At 45.1% G+C, this 13588-nt stretch overlaps 1 protein-coding gene across 1 annotated transcript in view; it reads left to right on the top strand.

The window, feature by feature from the left end:
• The window catches only part of taf4b (TATA-box binding protein associated factor 4b), a 77465-nt gene that overhangs the window by 38272 nt on the left and 25605 nt on the right, over nucleotides 1-13588 (top strand). The window contains exons 11-13 of the mRNA XM_033019494.1: nucleotides 2803-2933; nucleotides 7426-7551; nucleotides 11231-11287. Coding sequence (XP_032875385.1) covers nucleotides 2803-2933; nucleotides 7426-7551; nucleotides 11231-11287 — 314 coding nt within the window. The remainder of the gene's footprint in view (nucleotides 1-2802; nucleotides 2934-7425; nucleotides 7552-11230; nucleotides 11288-13588) is intronic.

Genomic DNA, 13588 nt, shown 5'->3' with positions numbered 1-13588 from the left:
ATATCCTAATTCCTACCTCAAACTACTTTTTAGCACAGTGGTGCAGCTGGTAGTGCGGCTGCCTCAGCACCAGAGAGTTAGCACGTTTTCCGTGCCACCATGTGGATTTCCTCTGGAAACATCCCAAAGGTGTGCGGGATTGTAGGGTAATTACTCTCTGTAAATTGCCCCTATTGAGTCTCCAGATTTAATACAAACCTGAGGGACAACTATTTTCTGGAACTAGTGTCTGGAACAAGCTGCCAGAGGATGCAGTTGAAGCAGGTACTGTAACCACATTTAAAAGACATTTGGACAGATGCATGGATAGTAAAGGATTAGAGGGGTATGGGCCAAATGCAGGCAGGTAGGACGCGTAGAGGGGTGGCGTGGGCAAGTTGGGCTGAAATTGAGACTGTTTCGATGCTGTACGATTCTTTGATTCTGTGTAGCGAGTAGATGGGAAAGTTTGATAACAGAATTAGGGTGAACAGATCAGTATTCAGTCGGTTGAAGGGCCTGTTTTCATATTGTATCTTTCAATCAATCTATTCTGTTTTTAAAATGTATCTTTTGTTTCATTGCTCACCAGTAGTAAGATAAGTGTTCTGTGTAGCTGTTGTAAATACCATTTCTATTTGCTGTCCATCCTTCGGCGCCAATCAGTGTTTTGTTTTTTGTGATCTCCTACTTGTGTTTCTGTCATCTCAACAGTGAGAGCTTTTTACACCAAAGTGTGTGTTCATCTCCCAGAGCTTGTGGCCAGCTCTTTGGCTTTGACGGCTATGTTTATTTGAAATGGTATCATAGAAAATCCCCATCCTCTCTCTGTCTATCCAAACATTGCTACCAGTTTGAAGTTTGGACAATCTATCATCTCAGTTTTAGCTATGAGCTGTGGCTTGTATTAGTAGACTGTACAGATGGAATTTCGTATCTCATGCGAGTTTATTGTCATGTGTCCCTGTATAGGACAATGAAATTCTTGCTTTGCTTAAGCACACAGAACATAGTAGGCATTTACTACAAAACAGATAAGTGTGTCCATATACCATAATATAAATATATACACACATGAATAAATAAATTGATAAAGTGCAAATAACAGAAAATGGGTTCATAATAATCAGAGTTTTGTCCGAGCCAGGTTTAATAGCCTGATGGCTGTGGGGAAGTAGCTATTCCTGAACCTGGTTGTTGTAGTCTTCAGGCTCCTGTACCTTCTACCTGAAGGTAGCAGGGAGATGAGTGTGTGGCCAGGATGGTGTGGGTCTTTGATGATACTGCCAGCCTTTTTGAGGCAGCGACTGCGATAAATCCCCTCAATGGAAGGAAGGTCAGAGCCGATGATGGACTGGACAGTGTTTACTACTTTTTGTAGTCTTTTCCTCTCCAGGGCGCTCAAATTGCCGAACCAAGCCACGATGCAACCGGTCAGCATGCTCTCTACTGTGCACCTGTAGAAGTTAGAGAGAGTCTTCCTTTACCACAATATTGCGATAGTAACTGCCTCAACTATCTCCTCCGGCAGCTTGTTCAGTACACCCACCACCCTTTGTGTGGAAAAAGTTACCCATAAGGTTCCTAGAATCTTTCCCTTCCTCACCCTAAACCTATGCCCTCTGGTTCTTGACTTCTCCTGAAGCAAATGCTGCTTAATCGAATGTCATAATTATTGCAGAAGTGCAAACAATTCACCCAAAGTGATTGAGGCGCAGTGTGCAACACAATAAGATGAAGGAGGCACGAGGAACTGCAGATGCTGCAATCTTGAGTAAAACACCAAAGCGCTGGAGGAACACGGATAGTCACAGCAGCCTACAGCACGGAAACAACTCATCCATGTTGACCAAGATGCCCCATCGAGCCTACTCTCATTTTACCTGCGAGATAGACACAATATGCTGGAGTAACTCAGCACGTCAGGCAGCACCTCTGAAGAAATGGAATAGATGACGTTTCGGGTCAAGATGCTTCTTCAGACTGACCGTTTTCCTGCGTTTGGCCCAAATCCTATCCATGTATCTGTCCTAAGTGTCTTGCATGTTGTTATTGTACCTGCCTCCTCTGGCAGCTAGTTCCATGCACCCACTATGTGAAAAGGTTGCCTCTCGGGTTCCTATTAAATATTAAATAAACCTAAACCTCTGGTTCTTGATTTCCCCTTCTCTGGGTAAAAAAAAACCTCTTGTGTTCACCCTATCTGTTCCTCTCATGATTTTATACTCTTTTATAAGATCACCCCTCTGCCGCTTCCGCTCCAAGTAATAAAGTCCTAGCCTGCCCAACCTGTCCCTGTAGCTGAGAGCCCCAAGTCCTGGCAACATCCTCATAAATCTTTGCTCTCTTTCCACCTTAATGACATCCTTCCTATAGCTGGGTGACCACTAGTGGGAGAGTACCTATAAAACGTACCTTTTGAAAAGAGATGAGGACGAATTTCTTTAGTTAAAGGGTGATGAATCTGGAATTCAATGCCACAGATGGCTCTGGAGGCCGTCATTGGGTATTTTTAAGGTGGAGATTGACAGGTTCTTGATTAGTAAGGGCGGCCGGGGTTATAGGGAGCAGGCAGGAGAGTGGGGTTGAGAGGGAAAGATAGATCAGCCATGATTGAATGGCAGAGTAGACTTGATGGGCTGAATGGTCTAATTCTGCTCTTAGAACCTATGGCCAGGGATAAGCAACAATTTGGGTCAGGACTGGGTGTGTGTGTGTGGGTGTGTGCGCGTGTATGTGTGGCTTCTGAACTCTGGGAACGAATGAAGATGTTTTGAGTTGTGCAGGGTCAGCGATAAATGAGTCATTGCTTGTTTTCCGCAGGTAAGAAACATGGTGTGACGGAGGTGGACTCTGAAGTGTTGAGCACCATATCTCATGCAACGCAAGAGCACTTGCGAGAACTCATGGAAAAGATCACTGTGATTGCACAGCACCGTATGATGATGTACAAGGTTTGTCATGATATTTAAAGATTAATAATTTGAAGACAGAAATGAGACTTTGGTTTATTATTGTCACGTGTACCGAGCAACAGTGAAATGAGTGTTGTGCACGCCATCCATTCCGATCATTTAATGCTCTGTGTTAATACAGTGTATCAAATCATGAATGGGATGGATTGGATAACTGCAGTCTTTTGCCCAGAGTAGGGGAATCGAGAAACGGAGGACATGGTTTTAAGGTGGGGTGGGGGGGATTTAATTAGTAGTGAAGGGGAACGGATTTAATCGGAACATGAGGAGTAACTTTTATATGCAAAGGGTGGTGCATATATGGAAAGAGCTGCCGGAGGAGGCAGTTTAGGCCACTGTCATAACGTTTAAGAAACATTTGGACAGGTACATGGATAGGGTAGGTTTAGAGTGATATAGGCCAAACACAGGCAGGTGAGACCAGTGTACTTGGTCGGCGTAGGCAAGTTTTGGCCGAAGGGCACTTCTCCATTCTGTATGACTCTGACTTCTTCAGACTGTTTGTGGTTGTGGAGGTGGGAGAAAGCTGGACGAGAGGAGTGGCAGGACAGTGCTCGGTGAGTGATAGGTGGTTTTTGATAGGCGGGTGGTTGGGCAAAGATCAGAGATCAAAAGGCAATAGGTGCGAGTTAAGCTTCGGAGTGTGAATTGTGATGCCGGAGGAAGGGATGTAGGATGAAGGAGAGTAATGTGTGCGAGTATAGGGAATTCAGGTGTGGAGGAGGAAAAATAAAATAATAAACTACAAGCCTTCCTGCACAAAATGACGACATAATAAAAAAGGGGGGGGGGGGGATTTGTAGACAAATTACTTAAAATTGGAGAATTCAATGGTCATACTGCTTGGATGTTAGGTCCACCACTCTGTAATCTCCTTTGTTCCAATCTCTTTTCTATAGCAAGGTAAACCAAAACTGAACATAAGATTCCAAATGAGGTAACAGGGTGACCAAAACGGAACACAATATTCCAAATGAGGAGTAATTTGCTTTTAAGTTTAAATGACTAGCTCTAACCTGATAATGACATCAGACTGAAATAATTTGTAACGCTTAGGGCAGCACGATGGCACTGCGGTAGAGTTGCTGCTTGAGACCCGGGTTCAATCCTGACTCCAGGTGCTGTCTGTATGGAGTTTGTACGTTCTCCCCATGGCCACATGGGGTTTTCTCCGGATGCTCCAGTTTCCTCCCACATTCCAAGGAAGTACAGGTTTGTAGGTTGATTGTCTACTGTAAACATTGCAATTTGTCCCTAGTGAGTAGGATAGTGCTGTTGTTGATGGCTGGTTGGCATGGACGTGGTGGACCAAAGGGCCTGTTTCTGCACTGCATCTCTAAAGTGTAGTCTGCTCGTTCTTAATATAAACTTACTGTAAAGAGTGGTCCAAAGTATTCAGATTTTGACTCAAAATTTAAATAAATGTCATTTTATATTGTAAATATTTCTTTAATTTTCATTATTTTGGAAATCTTGTAATTTTTGATAGTCTTTAAATATTTTTGAATGTAAAATACCAAACCATGGATTGGTACTTTACCTGCTGTCAATCTACCCCATTGCGTCCAATCTCTAAAGTAAAGTCTAAAGTTTAAGTAACTTCAGAAGGGTGCTATTTAAGTGCCTATAATGGGGTCATGCATTCTGCCCTATGTGGCCAGGGCTGGTCTTGTGTTTGTTTGTCTCCGGTGCACACTGACCTTGCCAGGAAGAGAATAAATAAATATGAGCTCTTGTTTATAATACAGTGTCACTAATTTGTCGAAATAATTGTAAGGTTCAGTAGGGTACACAGGATGGTGGTGTATCCATTTTGTGCGGAAGAGCAGCACTTTAGGCCATATTGTACAGGACGCTCGCTAATTAACTCTGCTGGGAGTTCAGGAGGAGCTTCAGCAGGGGAGAACAGGCAAACCCGTTCCCACGGGGATGCATTTAGAGGAGAGGCTGCATAAATACATGGGAATGGAGAGGAAAGATCTGTCACCAGCAGGAGATTAAATGGGGTGAGGGGAAAGCTGGTTTTGGGCTGTGGAATTCATCAGGCATGCTTTTAATCAAGGGGTATTGGTTTATTATTGTCACGTGCACTGAGGTGCAATGAAAAAGCTTCAAGCTGCAACCTATCCACCCAAATCCAGTACATTAGGTGGCAATCATCGAATCAACATCATTTAAACTTTAAATATACAGAATGAAAACAGCCCTTTGGCGCACCGAGTCTGCGCCGAGCAGCAATCACTCCGTACACAAGAACTATCCTTCACATTCGGGACAATTTACAGGAGCCAGCTAACCTACAAACTTGTACATCTTAACATTAGCTACTGACGGGTACTATCCAGTGCATCAGGTAGTGCAGAGGAGAAGATAAACACGAATATGGTGAATATTACTGCAGTGGTGTCTGAACACTTATACTGTGGCCATACATCCTTTGTGATTGGAAAGGCTGCTGTCTAACCCCAAGCCCTCACCGAGCACTGTGTAGATTTCCTGGAGAGAGACAAGGAACATTCCGCGTACAGGTCCCTTTGGCTAAATGTGAAGTTACTTGGGCTGAGGGTGAGAGGGGAAGAGGACTTCATCAGCCAGCCTTAAGTGCAAGGAGTGGGGTGGAGAGAGAAGTATCAGTAATGAAGGTCAGGGAGAAATGGAACGGAAGGATTCTGAGCTCAGGGGAGAAACTAGTTGAGAAGACGGTGGTGGCTTCTGTGCTGACTCGGAGCGAAGCTGTCATCCTTCAGGGTTAATTGGATGGAAAGGAGGAGATGCCAGACTGTTGGCTTGTGCGGGGCGGGCCCTAGGTACCCTCGGCGACAGAATGTGTTTACCACAACGATGTACTCTGCTTTGTGGTCTTGGTATCGGTTTATTATAGTGGCGGCTACAGGTCCACCATTGATTTTCCGGCAACTGGAACTGGTCCGGCACCTCCTTTTAATCCGAACAAAATTACGAGACCGCACATGAAATCCCTCCCCAGAAGTCTCCCCGTATATATGTGGCACCCATCCATTTACTCCAGAGATGCTGACTGACCCGCTGAGTTACTCCAGTGCTTTGTCTATCTTCAAAGTATTCTATACATGAGTTCAGTCAAACTATGCACAAGTGCAACAGGTAGTGCAAAGAGAATAGAAGCAGAGTGCAGAATATAGTGTTTACAGTTACAGAGAGAGTGCAGATAAAGAGAGTTCAATGGCTGCAATGAGGTAGTTTTGCTTTATTGTTATTGTCACATGTACAAAGGTACAGTGAAATGTTTTGATTTGCATGCTATCCAGAGTCAAACTCAAGTCTAATAGGTAGAGCAAAGGGGAAAATACCGAGTATAGAATATAGTTCTCAGCATTGTAGTGCATCAGTTCCAGAGACAAAGTCCAATGTCCACGATGGGGTAGAGGTGAATCGGACAATGCCCTAGCTTATGGTAGGACCGTTCAGAAGCCTGGTGAGAGGGGAAGAAGTTGTTCCTGAGTCTGGTGGTGCATGCTTTCAAGCTTTCACATCATCTGCTGATGGGAGAGGGGGAAGAGGGAATGACCGGGACATGACCCATAATTATGTTGGCTGCTTTCCCCAAGCCCTACCTGAGGTCATTTGTGACTGTCTTGATTGGCCCAGCTCTTTTCTCGCCTCCAGCTCTTCACTGGGCTCGAAGGAGAAATAGCCTCCCTTTTCCAAAATCTCTATCAGTTGCAGTACGTTTTTTCACAAACTTCCATTCACATAGTTGAGCAAAACCATAAAGTGCTGGAGTAACTCAGCCGGTCAGGCAGCATCTCCAGAGGGAGATGGACAGACAACATTTCGCATCAGGACTCATCTCGGGTTGATGTAGTAGGGTGGTGAAAGCTGCAGGTAAGGTTGGGGGAGTGGGACAAAGCCTGGGCAAGTGAGAGGTGGATACAGGTGGGGAGGGTTGATTACAAAAAGGTAATAAAAAGGAACTGCAGAAGCTGGTTTATACCGAAGATAGACACAAAGTGCTGGAGTAACTCAGCGTGGCAGGCCACATCTCTGGAGAAAAAGGATGGGTGACGTTTTGGATCGGGCACTCTTCTTCAGACTGAAAGTAGAGATTGGAGAGGGGGAGGGTGAGGAGCAAAGAGCTGGAGGCGTGAAAAGACCAAAACCAGTCTGGGCCAACCACGAATTACCTCTGGTGGGGGGGGGGGGGGGGGGGGGGGGGTTGATGGGCAGATGGATGGAGCAAAGCTAAAGCTGAAAGGGTGGCCAATCAATGGATATTTCAAAGACGGAGATTGACAGATTCTTGATTAGCACGGGTGTCGGGTTATGGGGAGAGGGCAGGAGAATGGGGTTGAGAGGGAAAGATAGATCAACCGCAATTGAGTGGTGGAGTAGACTTGCTGGGTCGAATGGCCTAATTGTGCTCCTACAATTTAAGAGACAGGTGGGTGTTTTGCAGCTTGTGACTTGGCCTTTTCTCCCTCCCACCCCACAGGGCGATGACCAGTACAGCTTATCAAGTGACTCGCGGTCACAGCTGAGGTTCTTTGAGCAGTTGGATCAACTGGAAAAGCAGCGGAAGGATGAGGACGAGAGGGAAACGATGCTGCGACTAGCTAAAGTAAGAACTTTCTTATTAAGCTTACACCTAAACCTTCAGGCTGCTATAGGAAGCTTCATGATACTACTATAGTCCTGCTAGTTGCATGAAATGTTTTCATATGCAAGGCACCTCGTGTTTACCGCACCTTTGTTTTGTGTGTTTTTGAAATAATTTGCTTGTTCCTTTAATACCAAAGCTTGATTTAGTTTAGTTTAGACATACAGCATGGAAAAGGGCCCTTCGGACCACTGAGTCCACATCGACCTGTTCACACTAGTTCCATGGTATCCCATTCACCTACCCCCTACACATTAGGATAACATAAATCAAATATGAATGGGTGATGGGTGGACAGCATGGACATGATGGGCCAAAGGACATGCTTCCATGCTGCATCTCTAAGCTAAGCTAGACTAAAAGCATCTAACCATTCCCAATTCTCGCTGCAGCGTCTGGCTGGGCTAGATAATGTCCTGCTATGGCTTTGGGAAAGATTGTACATTTCCCCTAGTGTGTAGGGTAGTATTAGTGTTTGGAGATTGCTGATCGGCGCGGACACAGTGGGCCGAAGGTCCTGTTTTCATGCTGTATTTTGAAAGTAAACTAAACTGCACTGCATGTTGTCCTTGCACCATGTAAATCCTTAATGCATCTGTAGTTTATGTTTCCCTTCCTGCCTTGGGGCTGAATCCCTGGTGGGTAAAAACAGATTCTATTTTTGAACGAATATGACTGCTTGAAAGAGCTGCAGTGATTTTTAAAATCCTGGCTGCGCAGAATTATTTAATTCTTTCAAATCCCCTTGTTTCTGTTTTTACTTCCTGCACGCAGCATGTTTTTTAAATATCATATTGAAGATGGGAGGGAGTAGGTTGGAGCCATGGAAACTAGAGTACCGGTAAATATTTGGGTGGGTGGGGTGGGGGGTGGGGGGGGGGGGGGGGGGGGGGGGTTACAATACAGGAGGTAGGTAGAGAACTTCCTGAATATGGTGGATAGGAAGAAACTGCAAATGCTGGTTTACACCAAAGATAGACACACAATGCTGGAGTAGCTCAGCTGGTCAGGCAGCATCTCTGGAGAAAAGAAATAGTTGGTGTTTCTGGTCTTGACCCTTCTTCAGACTGAAAGCCAGGGGAGAGGGAAACTAGAGGTAAGAAAAGGTTCAGAAGAAACACCACCAGCACCGATGACCAAGGAGTGGTGGAGCCCACAATGGTCCATTGTCGGCTGTGGAAAATGTGATAAAGAAGGGATATGAACAGTCAAACTAGCAGTATGACTAGGGTGGGGGGGGGAGGGGGGTTACTTGAAATTTGAGAAATCAATATTCATACCCCTGGGTTGTAAGCTGCTGAAGCGAAATATGAGGTGCGTGTAGCTTCACTATGACAGTGGAGGAGGCCCAGGACAGAAAGGTCAAAAGAGCATGGTGTCAGGACAACATCCTCTTCCTCAGTGTCCGCAAGATGAAGGAGCTTGTTATCGCCTTCAGTAAGCGTATGGAGTACATGTCCCAATCAGCATCAATGGTGCCAAAGTCGAAATAGTTGAGAGCTGGCGTTTAATATTACCAACGATATGTCGTGGACCAACCATATTGATGTGACAGGCAAGAAGGCACACCAACACCTCCACTTCCTGGGGTGTGGGGAAATTCGGCATGTCTCCAGTGACGCTTACAAACGTCTGCAGAAGCACCATAGAAAGCAGACTGTTGGGTTGCTTCACAGCTTGGTTTGGGGACAGCTCTGCCCAAGACTGCAAGAAATTGCAGAGTTGTAGATGTAGCCATGTCCATCACACAGACCAGACTCCCCACCATCGACTCCATCGACACTTCACACTGCCCTCCGAAATATCCTGTCCGTGAGTGCCAGAAATGCTGTCTGACGTGATCAGTTGCCCTGTCTTTTTTCAATATAAGAGACTTGTCACACCCTGGTCAATCACTCTTCCTCCCTGCTCCCGTCTGGCAGAGGGTACAGAAGCTTGAAAGCGAGCACCACCAGACCCAGGAATAGCTTCTTCCCCTCTGTTATCAGGCTTCTGAACAGTCCTTCCATAAGCTAGTGTGCTGTCCAATTCACCTCTACCCCGTTGTGGATTTGACTTTATCTATGGAACTGATGCTCCACATTGCTGAGAACTATATTCTGGAATCTGTATCTTCCCCTTTGCTCTATTGCACTTGACTTTGACGATATATGGAATTATGTGATCTGTTTGGATGGTATGAAAAATAAATCTTTTCACTGTATCTTTGTACATGTGGCAATAATAAACCTAAAACCCTGATGATTACCAGTGACCAGAAAATCAGTGTACGTTGCGTAAATACCACCGCTACATTTGCTCCTGCTTATCTAAACTAATCCCATTTGCCTCTCTTCGCCGCATATCTCTCCAAACCTTTCTTATTCGCACACCTGTGCAAATGTTTTTTGAATGTCCTAATTGTGCCTGCTTCCACCACTTCCTCAGGCAGCTCGTTCCATGTATCCACCATCTGGAAAGATTTGCTCATCCGGTTCCTATCTTTTCCCTGTCACCTTGGATCTATGCCTTCCAAATTTAGATTCCCCAAGCCTGGGCGAAAGACTGTGCCTATTCACCTTATCAATGCCCCTCATTACTTTATGTACCCTGGTCGCCATTGCTCCAAGGAAAGATCCCAGACTATCCAGTCTCTCCAGTCAAGTCCACTAGTCCTCAGTCAGTGTCCTTGGGAATCTAGTTTAGATTAGTTTATTGTTACGTGTACTGAGGTACAGTGAAATGCGTTTGTGGCGTGCTACCCAGTCGGCGGAAAGACTGAACGATTACAATCAAGTCGTCCACACGATACAGATACAGGATAAAGGGAATGATGTTTAGTGTGAGTAAAGTTCAATTAATGATAGTCCGAGGGTCTCCAATGAGGTAGGTAGTGGTGTTTAAGAGGCTCATAAATAGCCGTATGAATATGCAGGGAATGGAGTCATCTGGATTACATGCAGGCAGTTAAGATTAGTTTAGCTTGCCGTCATGTTTGGTGCAGACATTGTAGTTTAAAGGGCCAGTTCCTATGCTGTACTTCGTTCCTGTGCTGGGCGGCACAGTGGCGCAGCGGTAGAGTTGCTGCCTCAGAGACCAGAGTTCGATCCTTACTACGGATGCTGCCCATATGAAGTTTGTAGGTTCTCCATGTGACCGTATGGGTTTTCTCTGGTTGCTTCACTTTCGTCCCACACTCCAAAGATGTGCAGGTTTGTAGGTGAATTGGTTTCGGTAAGATACTTGTAAATTGTCCCGAGTATGGAGGATAGTGCGAATGTACGGGGTGATTGCTGGTCGGCGCAGACTCATGGTTCCAAAGGGCTTAGTTGAGTTGAGTTGAGTTTAGTTTATTGTCACGTGTACCAAGGGACAGTAAAAAGCTTTTGTGTGCTAACCAGTCAGGGGAACGACAATACGTGATTACATTCGAACCGTCCACAAGTACAGATACATGTTAAAGGGAATTTACACCGGGTTTCCACACTATATCTCTAAACTAAACCAATCTTTTGTATGTTGTAACTGGCGTACAAATGAGAAATTTGACTGCTTGTAGTCTGCAGTTGCTAAATATTAATGGGTAATCTGGAGGTAATTCATAGAGTATGGAAAAAATGCTTCTGATTTAGTTTGTCTTTATTCTCTTTCCAACCACCAGAGTCGATCCAAGCATGAAGATCCAGAACAACTTCGACTGAAGCAACGAGCCAAAGAGGTAAGTTGAGTGCCTCTTTGCTTTTTCCTTTCCTCTCTTTGTATTTGCACATGGAAGTTTTTTTGGGGGCATCAATCTGCAGGTATTTAGGTCACCGTTTCTGCTGTCATTTGCATGCCGCCTTCTATGCGGAGGTCGCAGGCTCCCGGCAAGGGCAGGAACTGCCGAAGGCAGTGGTGGCTTGTGAATCAAGGTCAACTGGTGAAGCAAGATCACGGCGGGCAGGAGGCAATGGTGTTTCTTTGTGGCTGGAAGGTTTCTCTGTTCAGTCTCTCTTTAAAAAGTTATCTTAAGAATCCCAGCTATAATTGAGAACTGAATTTAATTCTTGCATTAAACTTCGGGATTTGTTATTTGGGAATATCACAATGGGTTACATATTTCAGGATAAATGCTCATTTTGTAAATCTGTTACTGTTTATAATTCTTTAGCTCAGAGGCGGAACTGGGATTTAGTTGTAAATGGAAAAAGCCTCTGGCTTTTAATTTTCTAAACCCAGCAGTTTTTTTCTTCTCTGTTCTGTGACGGAGCCCTTGTTTCACACAGTTCATGTTTGGCTCCAGGGCTTTTTATTTTATAGCTTAGACTGGTTTAAGCTTTTGTTCCCAGAGGGTCCAACACAGCAACCGATGAAACCAACAAATAACTTCATTTCATGTCTGCTGTTGTTGATGAACGGTAGCCCACTTTTACATTTTTTTCTCCCAATATCCATTTCCTGGCTCTGGTTGCCGGGAGTAAAATCTCCACTAATTGGACCCAGTTTTAATTGAGCCTTAATATTGGTGCTCGCTAGTGCTTGCCCCCGGCACTCGGTGAATGGAAACAAATGAAAGTACCCAACGTTCGTGCTGTGTGTGAAATCTTTCACTTGACCTACAGATTCTTTCTCCCTGCTGAATAAATCATCAAGCCTGCTCGCGTTTCATGATTAAAGATTTGACGACAGATGCTAATAAAGACAATGCAAGTGTTTGATGAAAGCTGAGGAGCTGAAGAAATTAGTTTCCATGGCCACCAACTCCATCACTAACACCAGCCTCCCCTGGCTAATAAAGCAACTATTTCACCCCCCCCCCCCCCCCAACTCTTTCCTCATGTTGCAATGTGAGCGCCCAACATTGGGCGGCACAGTGGCGCAGCGGTAGAGCTACAGCCTTACAGGGGCAGAGATCCTGGTTTGATTCAGCCTATCCGGGTGCTCCGGTTTCCCTCCACACTCCTAAGAAATACAGTTTTTGTATGTCAGATAGAGTTAAGGGGCTGTCCCACTTGGGCGACCTAATCTGTGAGTTTAGAAGAGTGTCTTCGACCTTCAAACGTGCAGCATGGTTGACACGTGGTCCAAGGAGGTCCAATGAGGTAGCTGGAACTCTCCTTCATGCTCGAGGGAAGATCCCAAACACTCATGGCCTCAGGCAGGTCGTGGAAATTTTTTCAGCATGTTGAAAAATTTTCCGCGGGTAAAATTTGGTCGGCATGGTTCTTTTGAACTCGTAGTGCAGTGGAGTGGGGTCACTATTTAGACAGCGCTCCCCCGCTTTCCCTGGCCTTTGCTCTCTGTGTGTGTGTGTGTGTGTGTGTGTGTCTTAATTTGCCCAAGTGGCACTGCCCCTTTAGTGTGCCAGGATCGCTGGTCGGCACAGACTTGGTGGATTGTAGGGCCTTTTTCTGTGCTGTATCTCTAAACTAAGCTAAACATCACCTTAGCGTGTTCTCCACACCATTCACCACGGCTTCTAGGGACTTACCACACACTTTGTCCCAACTACCATCAGGCTATTGACCACTATAAACTCCAACTAAACTCTGAAAGCAAAACTGCTTGGTTTGCGCTAGGAGCTTTGGGCTTTGTTCGGTTTTTGCAATATATTGATTGTTTTATAGATTGGACGTTTTTGTCTGTTTATTATATTATCCTGTGTTTGCAAACCTGTTGTGCTGCTACTACAAGTAAGAATTTCATTGTTCTGTTCTGGTACATATGACAATAAAACACTTAATTCTCTTGAGTTTTGGATCGGAAGGGCAGTCATCAGTAGATAACGAAAAATTACAACATCTAACTGGCCAATTGTACGTTACAATAAAATAAGGGCAGCACAGTGGCGAGACTACGGGTGCTGTCTGTACGGATTTGTTCGTTCTCCCCGTGACCACGTGGGTTTTCCCCGAGTGCTCCAATTTTCTCCCACACTCCAAAGACATACAGCTTTGTAGGTTAGTTGCCTTTGTTAGGTTGCAAAATTGTCCCTGGTTTGTCAGTAGGATAGTGAGGGGGGGAGATTGCAACCTTCACG

This window comes from Amblyraja radiata, chromosome 4 (genome assembly GCF_010909765.2).
Source record: "Amblyraja radiata isolate CabotCenter1 chromosome 4, sAmbRad1.1.pri, whole genome shotgun sequence".
In the NCBI taxonomy this organism is placed as follows: Eukaryota; Metazoa; Chordata; class Chondrichthyes; order Rajiformes; family Rajidae; genus Amblyraja; species Amblyraja radiata.
The sequence above is the reverse complement of the archived record's forward strand: the minus strand, read 5'-3'. Positions and strand labels throughout refer to the sequence as shown.